At 42.2% G+C, this 15221-nt stretch overlaps 1 protein-coding gene across 3 annotated transcripts; it reads left to right on the top strand.

The window, feature by feature from the left end:
- On the top strand, window positions 1–14642 carry LOC119004994 (high affinity cationic amino acid transporter 1-like). 3 transcript variants are annotated; one of them, XM_037072385.1, is made up of 12 exons: window positions 1–199; window positions 6494–6901; window positions 6983–7141; window positions 7242–7416; window positions 7498–7631; window positions 7729–7951; window positions 9907–10043; window positions 10295–10397; window positions 11070–11275; window positions 11376–11527; window positions 11789–11897; window positions 11997–14642. In XM_037072385.1, exons 2-12 carry the CDS (start codon window positions 6532–6534, stop codon window positions 12173–12175), a joined length of 1947 nt encoding a protein of 648 aa, XP_036928280.1. In that variant the 5' UTR covers window positions 1–199; window positions 6494–6531; the 3' UTR covers window positions 12176–14642. The 3 variants fall into 3 exon arrangements, with proteins under 3 accessions (XP_036928280.1, XP_036928264.1, XP_036928273.1); XM_037072369.1 differs by lacking the exon at window positions 9907–10043 and adding an exon at window positions 9394–9533 and having other exon boundaries at window positions 4–199; XM_037072378.1 differs by lacking the exons at window positions 1–199; window positions 9907–10043 and adding exons at window positions 6054–6151; window positions 9394–9533.
- The last annotated feature ends 579 nt before the right edge of the window (window positions 14643–15221 follow it).

Below are 15221 nucleotides of genomic sequence, written 5' to 3'. Positions count from 1 at the left end.
CAACAGACAGCTGGGCGGGCTTCACTCTCCCCGTCCGTTTGGGAGTGTGTGTCCTTCTCAACAAACCATATGTGAGGATTTCCAGGCTGATGAAAGCGATCCATGCGACTGTAGTCAGGAGCTGAGCCCCACCACCGAAGAGAGGCAGCGGCTTTTAGAGTGTGTGTGTGTGTGTGTGTGCGGCGTCTTCTCAAAGAAGGTAAGAAAGTTTCATAGTTTGACTTTTCCCGTCAAATTAAGTTGTTTCCAAGCAAACGTCGATACTTGTAACACTGTGGAGTTGTGATAAAGAGGGGGGAGGAGGAGGAAGAGGACAAGGGCAGCAGCGTGGCTGCGTTAGAGCCGAGCTGAGTGAGGGGCAGTCCACATGGTGGGGGGCAGGAGGAGGAGGAGGAGGAGGAGGGAGCCATCCGGCTGATGCAATGCAACCTGAGGGCCACTGTCCGCCTCCCCTCACACCAGCAGGCTTCAGAGCAGCTGTGTGCGGCGCAGAAGTTTTCACTAGTCTCGATACATCATTTAAAAGTTTTTTTTTTTTTTTTGTGGATTTGCTTCAGTTTGAGAACGGCTCGAGCTGCGAGCACGAGGAGAAACATTCCCTTTTATAGCGCCCGATGATTTACGGAGCGTCACTCCTCCGTGTGTGTGTGTGTGTGTGTGTGTGTGTGTGTGTGTGTGTGTGTGTGTGTGTGAACTCACACGAACCCGCGCCGTAAATAAACGTAACACATACATTCTTGCACGTGTTTCATCAATATTGTCACGTTTTCTGTGGCTTTAGATTGTGAAGAATGTTTGTACATAATTAAGAATTTGATTAAAACATGTTTTACTCTCTTCATAGGCTTCTACGTGAAGCTGTTAGTGTTACTTAAGTTACATCTGCCATTGAATTACTCAAAATTAGGGATGTTAATGATAAATCGATTAATCGCCGTTGACTGATTTAAACGTCTTCATCGACAATCGGAGAAGGAAGGAATACATCAAAGAGGTTTTTTTTCTTTTTTTACAGTAACAGATTACTGACACTTGTTTTCAGATACATTCAAATAAAATACAAAATACTGGTATGGGAAAATGTATTTAAATTTATTCAATTAGAATGCAAGTTGTTTGTCATTTACAAAAGACATTTTGCAGACAGTGATATCACATTTGAGCCGTTTTAGCTGCAGTATTGGTTGGATTTGGTTGCCAGCTGTTGAAAAGTGACAGACGTCTAAAATAAAGATGAATTGTGTTATTTCATTTAAAAATCAAGTACCTATATATTTACTGTAACTGTTCTTTTATACCTCCTAATGCAGCCAGATCTTATTTCATGTCAACTGTGGATCATGTCAGTTGTTAAAACTTTTTTGTAAAAATGTTTAGTGTATGTCATGTCATTGATTAATAATCGATAAGCGATAATTAAGGCAACTTACTGTCGATTAAAGAAATTTCATGGAATTTGCATCCCTACCCAAAATATCTTTTTAGAATCTATTTTTCATGTGATGTGAATGCATTTTGGTGGGTTTGCTAACAATCTGTGAAGTTTAGCCTCAGGGAGAGTTTGAAAAAAGCAACTCAAATTAAAGAAATTGCCACATTGTCCTCATGTGCAACAATATCAGAACATCAGTAACAAAGTTGACATGGGGATAATTTCAGACTAAAGAGACCCATTTTATTATGTCCACCAAGGAGGTTATGTTTTCATGTCCGTGTCTGGTGGGTTAGTTTGTCAGTGTGTTGGTTTGTCAGCAGGATTACACAAAAACTACTGAACAGATTTCAACAAAACTTGTATGGAGAACGGCTCTTGGCCCAGAATAGCGCATATGAACTTTTGGTGCAGATAGAGGAAACACTTTCTGAGATTTTTGGACATTTTCATTCATTTCTCTTGCAATAATGCATGGATCACAGTTGATAGTCCTTGATATGCACAAAATTGCATCCAAATTCATCCATAGCTATTAACAAGCTCCAGAGGTCATCGTGTTTTTAGTACTATATCGAAAGAGAGAAAGAAATAGACAGTTCCCTAAATACACAGCATTTCCTGGAACAGACTGAGAACACTATTTAATCTGAGGCACTAGTGCGACAATTAAAAGCTGAACAAAACCACTGTGCTACCCCAGCAGCTGATATTTAGGTGTGAAGAAAAGTTTCACACCTCAGGTTTGATTTCACAGAGGTCATTACTGCATCCAGTCTGAGAGTGACGCACAGTGTGCTCTGTTATTTTATCTCCTCTGCACTTAAATAACTTCCTCATTGAACTTCTTGAGATTAAAGCAAGTGGTTTGAAGTTGGTGAAATGAAGCACATCGGGTCGATACTGGCTGGGTATGTTAAATGTTTCATGTATTTAAATAAAACCCAGAGGAAAAGCCATCCTGTCATGTTTGTATACAGTTGTTAAGTGTCCAGAGTGAACGTTGTGTTAGTTTGTTGATGTATTAGAAATCTGTAATGGTCGCTGGTTCTCTGCTGCTCCAGCTGAAAATTGCTTCAAAAATATGCAGATTGACTCAAACAATCATTAATGCATTTTTCAAATAATAAATAAACAATAAATAAACGTCAACTTCTACATTTTTAGATAATATTCTGGAGCTGTGTTACAGACACAGTGCCAGCCAGTAACACTTATCTCAGACAGATAACTGTAAGCGCACTCTTACACAGGTGTTCGAAGATAAAGTTTATCAAATGCTTTTTTGAGGGCTGATCGTTACGGTGTAGATGCAGTATTGGGTGTGACCGTGACATTTGTTTCAAACTATGAGGGAGGAGCAGAAAGTAAACAGTGAATCAGGGAGAAGCTGGCAAGGTCGTGTCAGCTGAGCTCTAACACACCGGAGGACTGTTTTTGACTCTGCACCTGGCTTCAAACTAGAGTGTCAACATCTCACAATTCAGATCACGGATGATACTATTATTGGCTGGCACTGGGTGTAGCCCTGTAGATACACATGCTGAGTAACAACTCAAATGTGACAGTTGTTATACGGGCTGAAATTGATAGAACTGGGCAGGATAGGATTCTCCTGGTCGGCCACTGCAGCATCGATCTGTAGTTCATCTGTCAGTGATTATGAATATAATGATGAACAGTTGCAGGAATCCTGAGACTCAATGATGCAGCACACATGTAATGTGTTCCTCATACACTCTTCATCAAATGTAATTCTGCAAAAGCTGAAATGTGTCCTTGCAGAGTCGAGGTCGGCGATCTGATGATTCTAGATTATGGTTGATTTTGAAGAAGCCTTGTGGGTAATGTAGTCATTGGGATACTCACATACTCAGGGCTTGGTGATAATCTGCCTGCATCTTGAAAAATAAATCTTTTAGTTTTAATTTCTAGTGGTACTGGGTCATTCATTACGTCCACCAGGGAGGTAATGTTTTAAACCGTCAGCTTGTTTGTGGGTTTGTCAGCAGGATTACATGAAAAATAACATCTAAGTTTCAGGATGGATCGACCCCATCAACTTGTATTATATTATTATGTTTTATATTGACTTGGGCTACATTAAATTAAATGGGTCTGGGTGGAAATATGCGTTCTACTGAGTGTCAATTTAGTTTTCTTGTTTTCTTTCAAGAGGGCAGGAACCATGATGGGTTTGTTCGTAGCCCATTTTCAGGCCGCTGTCTGCAGGGGCAACACTCAGAAAATGGTGAAAGCTGTTGTTGCCTGTGAAATTGTTGTTGTTGTTGTTGTTGTTGTTCAGGTCTGTCCTTCGTAGCTTTTGTGCTACAAGGTCAATGTGGCCCTGGAGGTGTCACTAAGGCCTAAATCCCTGTAAAGGATAGTTAGTTTTGGCTTGTGTAAGCCGCCTGTTTTACGATTGCCCTCACATGGCACTGTGTTTACTCCGTCCCATGTTACCCCACAAGGGCAGGTGGGCTTTTTGTAATGCTGCTAAATACGCTTCACATGTGGAGTGGGAGCTGAGTGGTGCCTGAATTGGCTCTCTGCTGTCGTCTTCTTCTTAAATTCATGCAGGGAATATTGTAATTAAAGGCAGTCTGTGGCTTTTCTCTAAGCCGTGTCAGAGAAATGTCAAATTGCGCGCTCAAATCCTCAGATAATGTGTTTTTCCCACACACAGGTGGGTCTGCAGGTGTCCGTCAGCTGTAGGTTATAGATCTAACATTTGCAGCAACATTTGAATTCAGCTTGCACAGGCATGCAGGTGCAGTATTAAAGCTTGACTTAGTTTTAATCAACTGTATTTAAGGTGGAATGTTGTCTTAAACATTGATTTACACGGAAATGTGATTTCCTTTTGAAGCCCTCATCATACTATGTCTAAGCTCCACTAGCAGCTCGTATCTCAGCCGGTTTACTTGAGGTTATAAATACATTTCATTAATACTTAATTTAAGTTTTCATTGATGTCCTGTTGTGACCCAGATGTGGTTCTGCGCGAGTATAAACAATGTCACAGCGTCAAAGTATAAAAGGCGTTTGAAGGAGAAGAAGTATTTTCCCTGAGGCCAGATACTGAAGAGCATGTGACTGACTGCTATTCCAAATTCACCCACGTGTCCCCCGTGTGTCACCAGCAGGTGTTGAGTCTGGTGATTGGCTGAGGAGAGGGCAGGGTCCTGTCCTGCCCTCCCTCTGTTTTTAGCTCAGCGGCTGCTCGTCACATCTCGTGCCTTGAGTTCTGGATTGCTGGCTGCTGTCGCCCGTTTTGCCTCGGCTGTGATGTCACAAATGTTCCAGCTTGCGTAACACACAAAGTTATATTGTTCTCTTCACATTTTTAAATATTGTGAGAGGTGCGCATTGGTTCACAGAGGCAGTTTTTACCTTTTCCCTCTCAGTTGAATGTACATTCACCAGGACTGTTGTGGCTGCTGAACGGCTTATCACACTGTTGGCCCAGTGAGACATCATGACCTAGACAAACGAGATAAAACCAGTCAGCTCGAACGTCTGGCTTTTGTTGCCCTTGAATCTTGTATTCTTGGTAATGTTTCATATGAGGGTCCTCTAGGTAGAGTAATAAATCCTTTTATAAGATGCTTTTCAACATTATGTGTTAGACTCTAAGATATTTATACTTACAGAGTTTTTAAGAACATTAATAAAAGCCTGAGTTTCCTCTGTTATTCTTTGTCATGGCATTACAAATACATTTATTGAGTTTAACTAAAGGCAAATCTGTAGCTGCCATTTGCTTATTAGCCAAGCTAGCCACGCAGCTAGCACTCCCGGGACCATGGTGTAACAGTGTTGGTGTTGTTTACTATTGCCCCATCACGTATTGAGGTAAAAAGTGGCAAGAGGCTAGCTGGTTAGCATGCTAACTTTTCTGCCCCACAATACAATTCATAGCTGGCTTTGACGTAACATGAAAACTATTATTTAATAATATTTGGTTGATAACTTGTCCTAATAAATCATAGCAATCTTGAAAAGGACTTAAGGGGCCATAATAGATATCAGGATTTGTAAGTTGCGGTTTGTAAACACAACAGTCAAGGTTGGCACCTCGCGCCCCCCCTCCCAGCTCAAAGTGACCAGAGCACCTGCCATCGCTCACCCTTGGATGTCCGTTTATGATCTAGCAATCTGAGTGTGCACGTTGTTATTGGCTGGGGGCTACACACCCACTGGCCAGTCGCTGACACCCAGAAATATCCTGAACGCAGCAAAAAAAAAAGAACATGGAGGCGGAGGGCAGATATATACACCGTCACACTCATAAATGATGACAGATTAATTTATTAAGAGCATATTATTTGTTTTTGTTTTGTTCATTTTTTATTTGTCTCTTTCTTGGGTCATACTTTTCTAGCCGTCTTGTATTAATGACTTGACTATAATGAATCGAGCCTGCCGTGCGGGAATATGGCTGTCATCACAGCTGCTCTGAGTTTGTCGAGCCCGGACACCATGTCATGTGTCACTGTTCTATTTGTGAGCTTGACACCTGAATGGTTTGTTACACTAAGAGGCGTCTGCGTCACGTGTCAAGAGCAGCGCTCGTAAACGTCTCTCTCAGCTCTGTTCATCTGAGGCTGAGTGGAAATTAGTGTTCGGCTGCAGTCTGGAGGAGTGGTCGAGTGGATTTATCAGCTGTCTGTATCAGTGAAGACAGAAGATCCAGTTGGTGGTTGTTGTGTTGTTAAAGTGAGTATTTGTCTGCTTTTGTTGGGCAGATCTATATCAGCCCCGTCTGTGCCGTTTTAAGAAGAAGCTTTGAAATTGGATCTGGGATTGTTAGAAATTGATACCCGGCCGGAAATTTGAACTGTGTGGCTGTTATGTAATGACTGGCAGCATCATGGTTTCTGCTTACCTGTTTCCTGTTTTGGCAGTACATAAAAAAAGAAAACTTCTCTTTTACCACTGACTTTAATACCTTATCTGGAGGTCTGAAGACTACAATGGCACCATACTTTTTTGTTCTTCTTCTTTGTCTTTTTCACAAATGTCACTTCAGCGTGCTGCCCTGTCTCGTTTTGTCAACAGGTAAATTATCTCCAGCAGATCATTCGGCGCCAGACAGGATGATTCTGGCCACGTTAAAAGGCATTGGGAAGCAGCTCCTGCGGGTGAAGGTCGTAAACTGTAACGCCGAGGATTCGCACTTCTCTCGATGCCTTAACACGTTCGACCTGGTGGCGCTGGGCGTCGGCAGCACGCTGGGTGCCGGGGTGTACGTGCTGGCCGGCGCCGTTGCCCGGGACAGCTCTGGACCTGCCATCGTCCTCTCCTTCCTCATCGCTGCCGTCGCCTCAGTCCTGGCTGGTCTGTGCTACGCCGAGTTCGGCGCCCGCGTGCCTAAAACTGGCTCAGCGTACCTCTACAGCTACGTAACGGTTGGAGAACTCTGGGCCTTCATCACTGGCTGGAACCTCATCCTCGCTTACGTTATTGGTGAGACACTCTAAATAAGGAAGGTAATGAGTGGTACGCCACATATCGTTCAGTTTTACAGTAATGCTTATCTCTGCACAGGAACTTCAAGTGTGGCCCGAGCATGGAGCGCGACCTTCGATGAGCTGATTGGACGGCACATTGAGGAGTTCTGCAGGCGATACATGAGCATGAATGCTCCGGGTGTCCTGGCTGAGTACCCAGACATATTTGCTGTCTTCATCATACTCACTCTGACAGGTGAGGAGCAGCTCTGACACCTCTCCCTCGTGTTTTATCCCCCCCCGCCACCTTTATTTTTCTATTACTCACACGCTTCCATCTTTGTAACTGCTTGCAGGACTGCTTGCGTTCGGAGTGAAGGAGTCAGCCTTGGTAAATAAAATATTCACCTGCATCAACGTACTGGTGCTGCTGTTTGTGATCATCTCTGGCTTGGTCAAAGGAGACCGAAAAAACTGGAGCTTGAACCCTGAAGAGATCCTCAACGCCACCACCAGCAACTCAAGCCTGAAGTGGGTGAAATGAAGAGGTTTTTTTCCTAAAATGTAGTTGTGTTTCAGATAAGCACAGGTTTCTCTTCCTTTTGCTCCCAGTGTGTCTGATCTGCTACCATCAGAAGAAAGTCTTGGCGAGGGCGGCTTCATGCCCTTTGGCTGGACTGGAGTCCTGTCTGGTGCCGCCACCTGCTTTTATGCCTTCGTGGGGTTTGACTGCATTGCCACTACAGGTTAGAGGGAATACATTCGACTGATGATCATCACACATGACACTGATCCCCACCCTCCAACTGCTCCCTCACCTTAGCTGTTATGTTTCCTCCTCAGGAGAAGAAGTGAAAAACCCCCAGAGGGCCATTCCTGTCGGGATCGTGGCCTCGCTCCTCATCTGTTTCGTGGCGTACTTCGGTGTGTCCGCGGCTCTCACTGTTATGATGCCCTACTACCTGCTGGACAAGAACAGCCCACTGCCAGTGGCCTTTACATATGTGGGCTGGGATGGAGCCACTTATGCAGTGGCCATTGGCTCTTTATGTGCCCTGTCGACCAGGTAAGAGGCTCTCCTGCTGCCTCTCAGGAAGAGGACTCGTAGAGGACTTTTAAAAGTTTGCATGCTTGTTTTATGTCCAGAACACTGAATATAGATTTTTTTTTTTTTTATCACATTCTCTTCTGTTTACTTCAGTATTTATGATGAACTAGTGTCTACATCCAGTGTTACTCAGTGAGTTTGCACCATTGCCACGCTGATGTAGGCGGAGTCCAAAGGCGTCTCAATCTGCTCATGCCAGGCTGAATTCACTGTACTCAGCTGAACTCAACCACATTATCCAAACAAACGAAACAAGCAGAGCAAGATTGCTAAGACAGAGAACTGATTAGTGTTATTGAGGCTCAACATTACCGTCCATGCTGGAAATTATTATATGTCAGCTAAGAGAGATGCCATGGCTTTTGTGTCGTAGGCCAAGGTTTTTTGTTTTGTCAGCTGACAGTTAAATGGGTGTTGCTGCCAGCTGGCAGACAATGTACATTTGAACACTTTTTCCCAAACCTCACTGTTACTAGTAAGGCAGTGCACCAGTGCTGTAAGATGGAGCGGACCCACTGAAACACATTGTGTGTGTGTGTGAGTTTTGAATTCATGAATTTCCTTCAAAACTTTTGCAGAGCAGATTTTGCTTGAGCATTACTGCTGTATGTAGGTCAGTGGAACAGGAATACAAATCATGTCACATACATGTGAAGACTAGTGGTCAAAAACCCAGCAAATGTGTTCTGAATATATCATTTATGGCAAAAAATAGCAAAAAAAGGTAATTTTCTTTTATAGTTGTGTAGCGATTTACACATTTTTTATAGTCTATGCTAATTTGCAGTAATTGAACTAGAAAAAAAAGTGCTGTTTACATGTGGGATTTTAAATTTGCTGATGCTCATCATTAGTTCACCTCGACAGCCTATTCTGCGAGGAGTGGTACAGTTCCTCATCTAACCTCATTTCTATCATCTAATCTGAGCAAAATGTCACATAATCTTCTCACAAATTCTAAAATAAAAAACTTTCTAACGGACATGAACCTGTCATAAAGGATTTTTAATGTGACAGTTTAAATTTGAGGCTGTCATGATTCCTAAATGATAAAACCTGCTGCTTTCTAAAAACCTGTAGAGTAAAAAATGAAATAAAAACCCTGTTCCAAAAATTAAAATAAAATTAGGACTTTCATCAAACATTCAACAGGATGCATCAAATGTATGAGCCCTCTTGGTTTATAAATGTGAGATAGGATGAATGAAATTGGACCATCTCTTCCTCTTGACAGCTCCTTTTGGGCTTTTTTCGAAGTTTTGGCTCCTCAAAAATCTTAATGCAACAATATTTTACATAGTTTTGTGCTTTCAGCTTTGTGGCAACAGTCCTTTTATTGCATTTTCTAACTGTGTGCATTCACGTGCACGGCATGCTGTGTTTTCTCTCTCCCATACTAGTTTACTAGGCTCCATGTTCCCAATGCCCAGAGTGATCTGGGCCATGGCAGAAGATGGCCTGCTCTTCAAATGTTTGGCTAAAATCAGCCCACGAACCAAAACCCCTCTAATAGCTACAGTAACATCAGGTGTTGTGGCAGGTGAGCTCACAGTCTAAACCTACTAACGGGTCGGGGGGTTCCTATCAGAACCCTGCAAGATGCTCCTGGTGCACACAGCCTCAACACGAGCCATCAGCCAGAACCTGCCAGACCGGACATACAGTATGAAGATAGTCCTGAAAATTTTGTTTTTAATTTGTAATGACCGGGACAAAGCTGACACTTCCTAAGCAGAGCATCTTGAGTTTATTATCAGGATATCTGGCTGAGAATGGCTGCAGTTGAGGCCTTGTGTTAAACCGGACTCTCAAACTTGTCTTCAAGTTAAAAATGCCTCTGCCTCCTCCTCCTCTTCCACCTCCACCTCCACCTCCTCCTTTTCCTCCTCCTTCTTCCTTCATCCTCGGCTTAGTCTCCTCGGCTCCATGTTTCCACTTCCACGCATTATCTTTGCTATGGCTCGTGATGGTCTGCTCTTCTCGTTTCTGGCACGTGTCAGCGAGAGGAAGACGCCCATCATCTCCACCTTTGTGGCAGGGCTTTTGTCTGGTAGGTAGCTGAGATGAAGCCCAGAGCAAACAGTGCCCTTTAGTTGGAAGGAGGACGGTGGCAAAATAACCTGAAGCTGTAAATAATTGGAGCTGTACTAGTTTGAAAATGATAGATTTCAAAAGTATGAATTATCTTGAAGTACAATACTGTGGTGAATGTGCTTTGTGCATTTTTGAACCTTTTGGATCAGTTTGAAGAAGTCTGTCATCTTACTAACTCTGTGTTTTCCTCTCCTGTGTGTCCTGCAGCTGTGATGGCTTTCCTGTTTGACCTGAAGGACCTCGTTGACCTCATGTCCATCGGCACATTGCTGGCCTACACCCTGGTAGCGGCCTGTGTGTTGGTCCTCAGGTAGTCCTTAACTCGCATTTTTTTATTTATACATCCAGTCTGAGGCTGACGGGACACGAGGGGACTCCCAGACTAACACCTCTCACTGGGATCACAATTGATGAGTCACATGCTGGTGTGACTAGTCAGTCCAGATTTTTGAGCAACTGTTTCAGACACTCATACCCTCACTTTCATTTCGTGCTCGATGATATCAAACATGCAGTGTTCAAACACGAAGGGGGGCGAGACTAGCCACTGAGAGTTTAGCCAAAGCTAAAAAGAGATGATAAAGTTCCTGCCGCACTAAACTCGAAATTGTGTCAGCTCAAAATCTGTCATTTTATTGAAGGTAGGGGTGCGTTTCATTTGGTCTGCCGTCTCTGTAACTTCTGGAAAAGATCAGATGATGCATCAGTATGTGAGGAAGGAAGGTGTGACGTGGAAAAAATACTTGATCTCTCTGTGACACCACGCTGCTTCACGACCTCATCAGACTACATGTTTTGTTTTCATTATTATGAAACGGAGACTCCTCATGGCAATTACTGTCCATTTAATATGTTATTAGATTACAGCGATGAATCATCCTAATCATGTGTAGTATATTAATTTAACATATGTTAAAGCAAAATGTAAAGTAAAAGCAGTGAATAGGAGTTTTCCAAGTCTGGTTTGTGTTGCTGTCTGAAGGTACCAGCCTGAAGTCCCCAGCACAGCCTACGAGATGGCCAACACTCAGGATGAAAATGAAATGGGTGAGTCTTACAACGAGGGGAACATCGACATGTTACCGCAGCCAGAGGATCGCTTCACCATCAGGAACCTACTGATCCCTTCAAACACAGAGCCGTCCCCTCTGTCTGGGTTTGCCGTCAACATCTGCACCAGTGTACTTGGTGAGTCACACAAACACACACACACACTGTCCAGACGAAACTCAATAGAAGATTTACCTGGTTGACCTCTCTTTACGGTCTTGCTTTCTTCCCGTCGCAGGTGTTTTGGTGTGCGTCTTCTGTATTGTCGCTGTTCAAGGGGGATGGGCGCCCTGGTCACTGTCCGTCCTCGGTGTTATCTTGGTGGTTTGTCTGATTCTCACCTTCATCGTGTGGAGACAGCCGCAGAGCAAGGCCAAGCTCGCCTTCAAGGTAGTGTGTGTTCCTTCTCCACCAGGTTTTCTCAGCCTCCCGTACAGTATGACATCAGAGTGTGACAAGTGTGTCTCCACATCTCGTTTGTGCACTTGAAGGTTTAATATTAAGCCCAGTTTTATTGTGGAGCGACTGATGTAATATGAGGGCAGTAAAATACAGTAAACAGCGCAAATATCAGCAAGCAAACAGAGGATAGGGGACTTGTTTTTCCAGACCTAACTCATTAATCATTAATTTTCATAAATCTCCTCATAGGTTCCCCTGCTGCCCTTCCTCCCAGTCATGAGTTTGTTCATCAACGTCTACCTGATGATGCAGCTCGACAGAGGGACGTGGTTGCGCTTCTGCATCTGGATGGTTATAGGTACGTTCGACCCTCAACATTAAACATCATCTCTTCTGCACTTGTGTTTTGGAAAAAGAATTCATGTCTTTTGCCACAATGTGTCTACACCACTTGTAGGTTTCATTATCTACTTCGGCTATGGCATTCGCAACAGCTCAGAGGCCGTGTCTGGCAGCTACACGGCAGCCTGCGAAATAAAGGGAGAGCCCATGGCGGAGAAGAAAGCCTTCTTACACAACGCACAACGCGCCACCGGAGACGACGACGATGACGATGATGACGATGAAGATTCCTGAAGCGGGAGGTTTATTTATCTTTTTTCTGCGTAGTAAACAATGACACGTGTTAAAATCTAGGAGACGCACGGAGACATTAATGCACTCCTCCAATCAGAGTGATGAGTAGTTTCTTAAATCTGTCTGTTTTGACATATTTAAAAGACTAAATGAATACTCTGAAACCCAAGACTTTATTTTGTATAAAAGTGTTGTTGGTTTTTTTTTTGCATTTTTGATACAGTCAGTTTCACTCGACACAATGAACTCTGTGGACGGCAGCCAAAGCAAAGCACAAGTTGTTTTAACAAAGTTTTATCGAGACATAATAGGGCGTTTTTAAAATGTATTTAAATTCTATAAATCCACAGTATTCAGTATCAGACAGATGAGCCCCATTCATTTTGCTCTGTAGTAACTTAATTTAACTTTTTTAAGCTTTTGTTACTACACAGTCATTTATAGCTTGAAATTACCCATTGTTATATGTTGGGTGTTTACAGAAAATATTTGAACTACAGAAATCATTTTACTAAATACCTGAGGATCGTCTTTTCTTTTCTTTTGGCATGTGTTTGGCAGACGTCCTGGCAAATGCTACTCACTTGTCTCGCTGCCTTAGAAGACACAGCGCCGGCTGCTGTGTCCAAAATCCGACAGGAGATTATTTTTAAACCCACGTCTCTTTATTTCGCACCTTAACTAATTGCATTCATCAATAATCCGCAAATAATACCTCTAAGACCCAGCTGAGAATGTCACTGTATCACTCGGTGCTCCTTTTGTGTTGCAAGTTAACCTCAAAGGTACAACTTTGTCTCTGGGTGTTCAGCTCCGGAGAAGTTGTACTGTGTCGAAAGCACAATTCTGTTAGCTGTTTTTTTTACGTGAACAGTGCGACTCAGAGAAATGCAACACCGTGCTCTGAATAACCTGGAAACATGACGTTATGAGGAAGACGGGTGTGAAAGGTATGATGCTGCGCAGATTTAGTTTGCGATCAAAAGAGACAAGTGTTGTCTCTGTCAGAGAACGACAAGCCAAAGAGAAAAAGCTGCTAATCGCGTCAGAGGATGTATTTTAAAGTGCCTATGTCCCAAATGAATGTTACACCTTAAAGGTATGATGTTGCTTCATCACCAGCGAGATTTGTGAAATATCTATATTGTCTGTATATAATTGCACATTTTGGATTCTTTTGGAAAAGGCTCGATGTGTAATCTGTAAAAGAAACTCTACCTGAGTGGACCATTTTCACTTTTTAGTTCAGATACATCTGAATGAGACTGAAGTACGATCAGTGATGCTGAACACAAACAGTCGCTGTGAACGTCTTCGAGCAGTGACACACGTCGGTGTCTCAGCCAGTCAGACTTTATTAAATGATTGTTTAAACTAACACTGATTGTGAGTGTTGTGCAGATTCCCAGGGCAGCTAAAATCTGAATGCGACTCATCGAGGTGTGTGTGTTCACTAAAGACGGAAAATGCCACAAGGTCCCTTTTTAAACGAACGCTATGATGAAATGTTTTGTTATTTATGTTCCTTTGAGAGAATCTATTGATGTAACCTGAAGCCAAATTCTGTGCGATTTTAATTGAATTGTGTGTCGGGAGATGTTGCTTTACTGCCAGAGTTGCTGTCAAAGTCGCATTAAAGATGCCTTCGGGGTGTAAAGTGTTGCATTTTAAAGGAGCAGTTCACCCAAAAATACAAATTTAGCCATTACGTTCTCGGGTGAATTGTTAATTTTAAGCTATCGAGGCAACACTGTCACATGATTGTGCTGCAGAAAGTTACTGTTTTCCACCCAGTGACTTCTTTTGTAAATATGATGCATTAAAGCAACTACTGTTTGTTTAACCTGGGCGATGTTTGAATCAGTGGGACATCATGACTTTTGTTCTCTGTCATAAAATCCCACCATCTTTTGTTTTAGAAACAAGTTTCAAGCATTTTCTGTCCTTTTGTTTTTCTTTTGTAAATAGTCGTGATTTTTCTAAAGTTGCTGCCTTTTGTTACAACTTGTCTGTAACCCCACCGCCCACCATCTTTAATCTGTGAAGTCTTTTGTTTATGTAAAACAAATTACACCTACACAAACTGTGCCATGTAGTGTCGTAACAGTCAATAGATGTAATATATTTAAAGTCATCAGCAGGTTTCATGGAGCCGACGGTGGTTCAGCCTTTTGTTACTGACGCTGTAGTTACATTTAAACTCGGCCTCGTCCACACTAATGAATCCACAAACAGTTTGAAGATTTGTCCCATACACTGTTTGTTTTATGTAAACATTTGCATGCTGCACTATTTTTAAAGTTGTATTACTTTAAAACTTTATAAAGCTTGAAAAGAAAAAGATTTGGACTCTGTAGTACTGCTGAGGTCTAAACAGATTTACAGTGTATCAGAGGGATCAGCTGGATGTTGGTTGTGGTTTGTATATTTTTCTGCTGTAAATAAATGATGCTGAAAGTTTAAGACACAGCGTTTGTCTGTTTTTGGAGAACTGATCTTTCTTCATATATAAAACCAGACCAGTTTAGCTTTAGTGTTACCTGATTATATTTTTGATTACATATTTAAATACTCCAATTTTAAAATTACAAAACTTATCCCACGGAAAGACAGTCAGACGTACTGGAGGTGTAACATAAGTGCTCTCTTAATGATTTATGGATAATGTAAGATTTCATTCTTTTTATTTACACTGAAAGTAAAAAATGAACATTTTGAGGAAATGCTGCTCTCCCACTGCAAAGAAGAAGAAGAAGAAGTCCTGTACGTCTGTCCTTTGTTCCAGTGCTGATGTTGTTGGTCATCTGGAAATGCAAAATATTTCAGATTTGTTTTAACATGTGAAATGTTTGAAGAGAAACAAAAGTTTTTTTTGTTTTTTTTTTATTTTGAAGTAATCCTTATGTACTAGATTACTTCTCTGTAATCCAGCGTTAGTAATTAGAAACATTTCAGTTGTATTCTCTATACTATTAACAGCAGTCTGTCCCAACCCTACAGCTACATGAACAATAATGATAATATACATAATATATTAATGCACATG

Source organism: Acanthopagrus latus, chromosome 2 (assembly GCF_904848185.1).
Source record: "Acanthopagrus latus isolate v.2019 chromosome 2, fAcaLat1.1, whole genome shotgun sequence".
NCBI lineage: Eukaryota > Metazoa > Chordata > Actinopteri > Spariformes > Sparidae > Acanthopagrus > Acanthopagrus latus.
The sequence above is the reverse complement of the archived record's forward strand: the minus strand, read 5'-3'. Positions and strand labels throughout refer to the sequence as shown.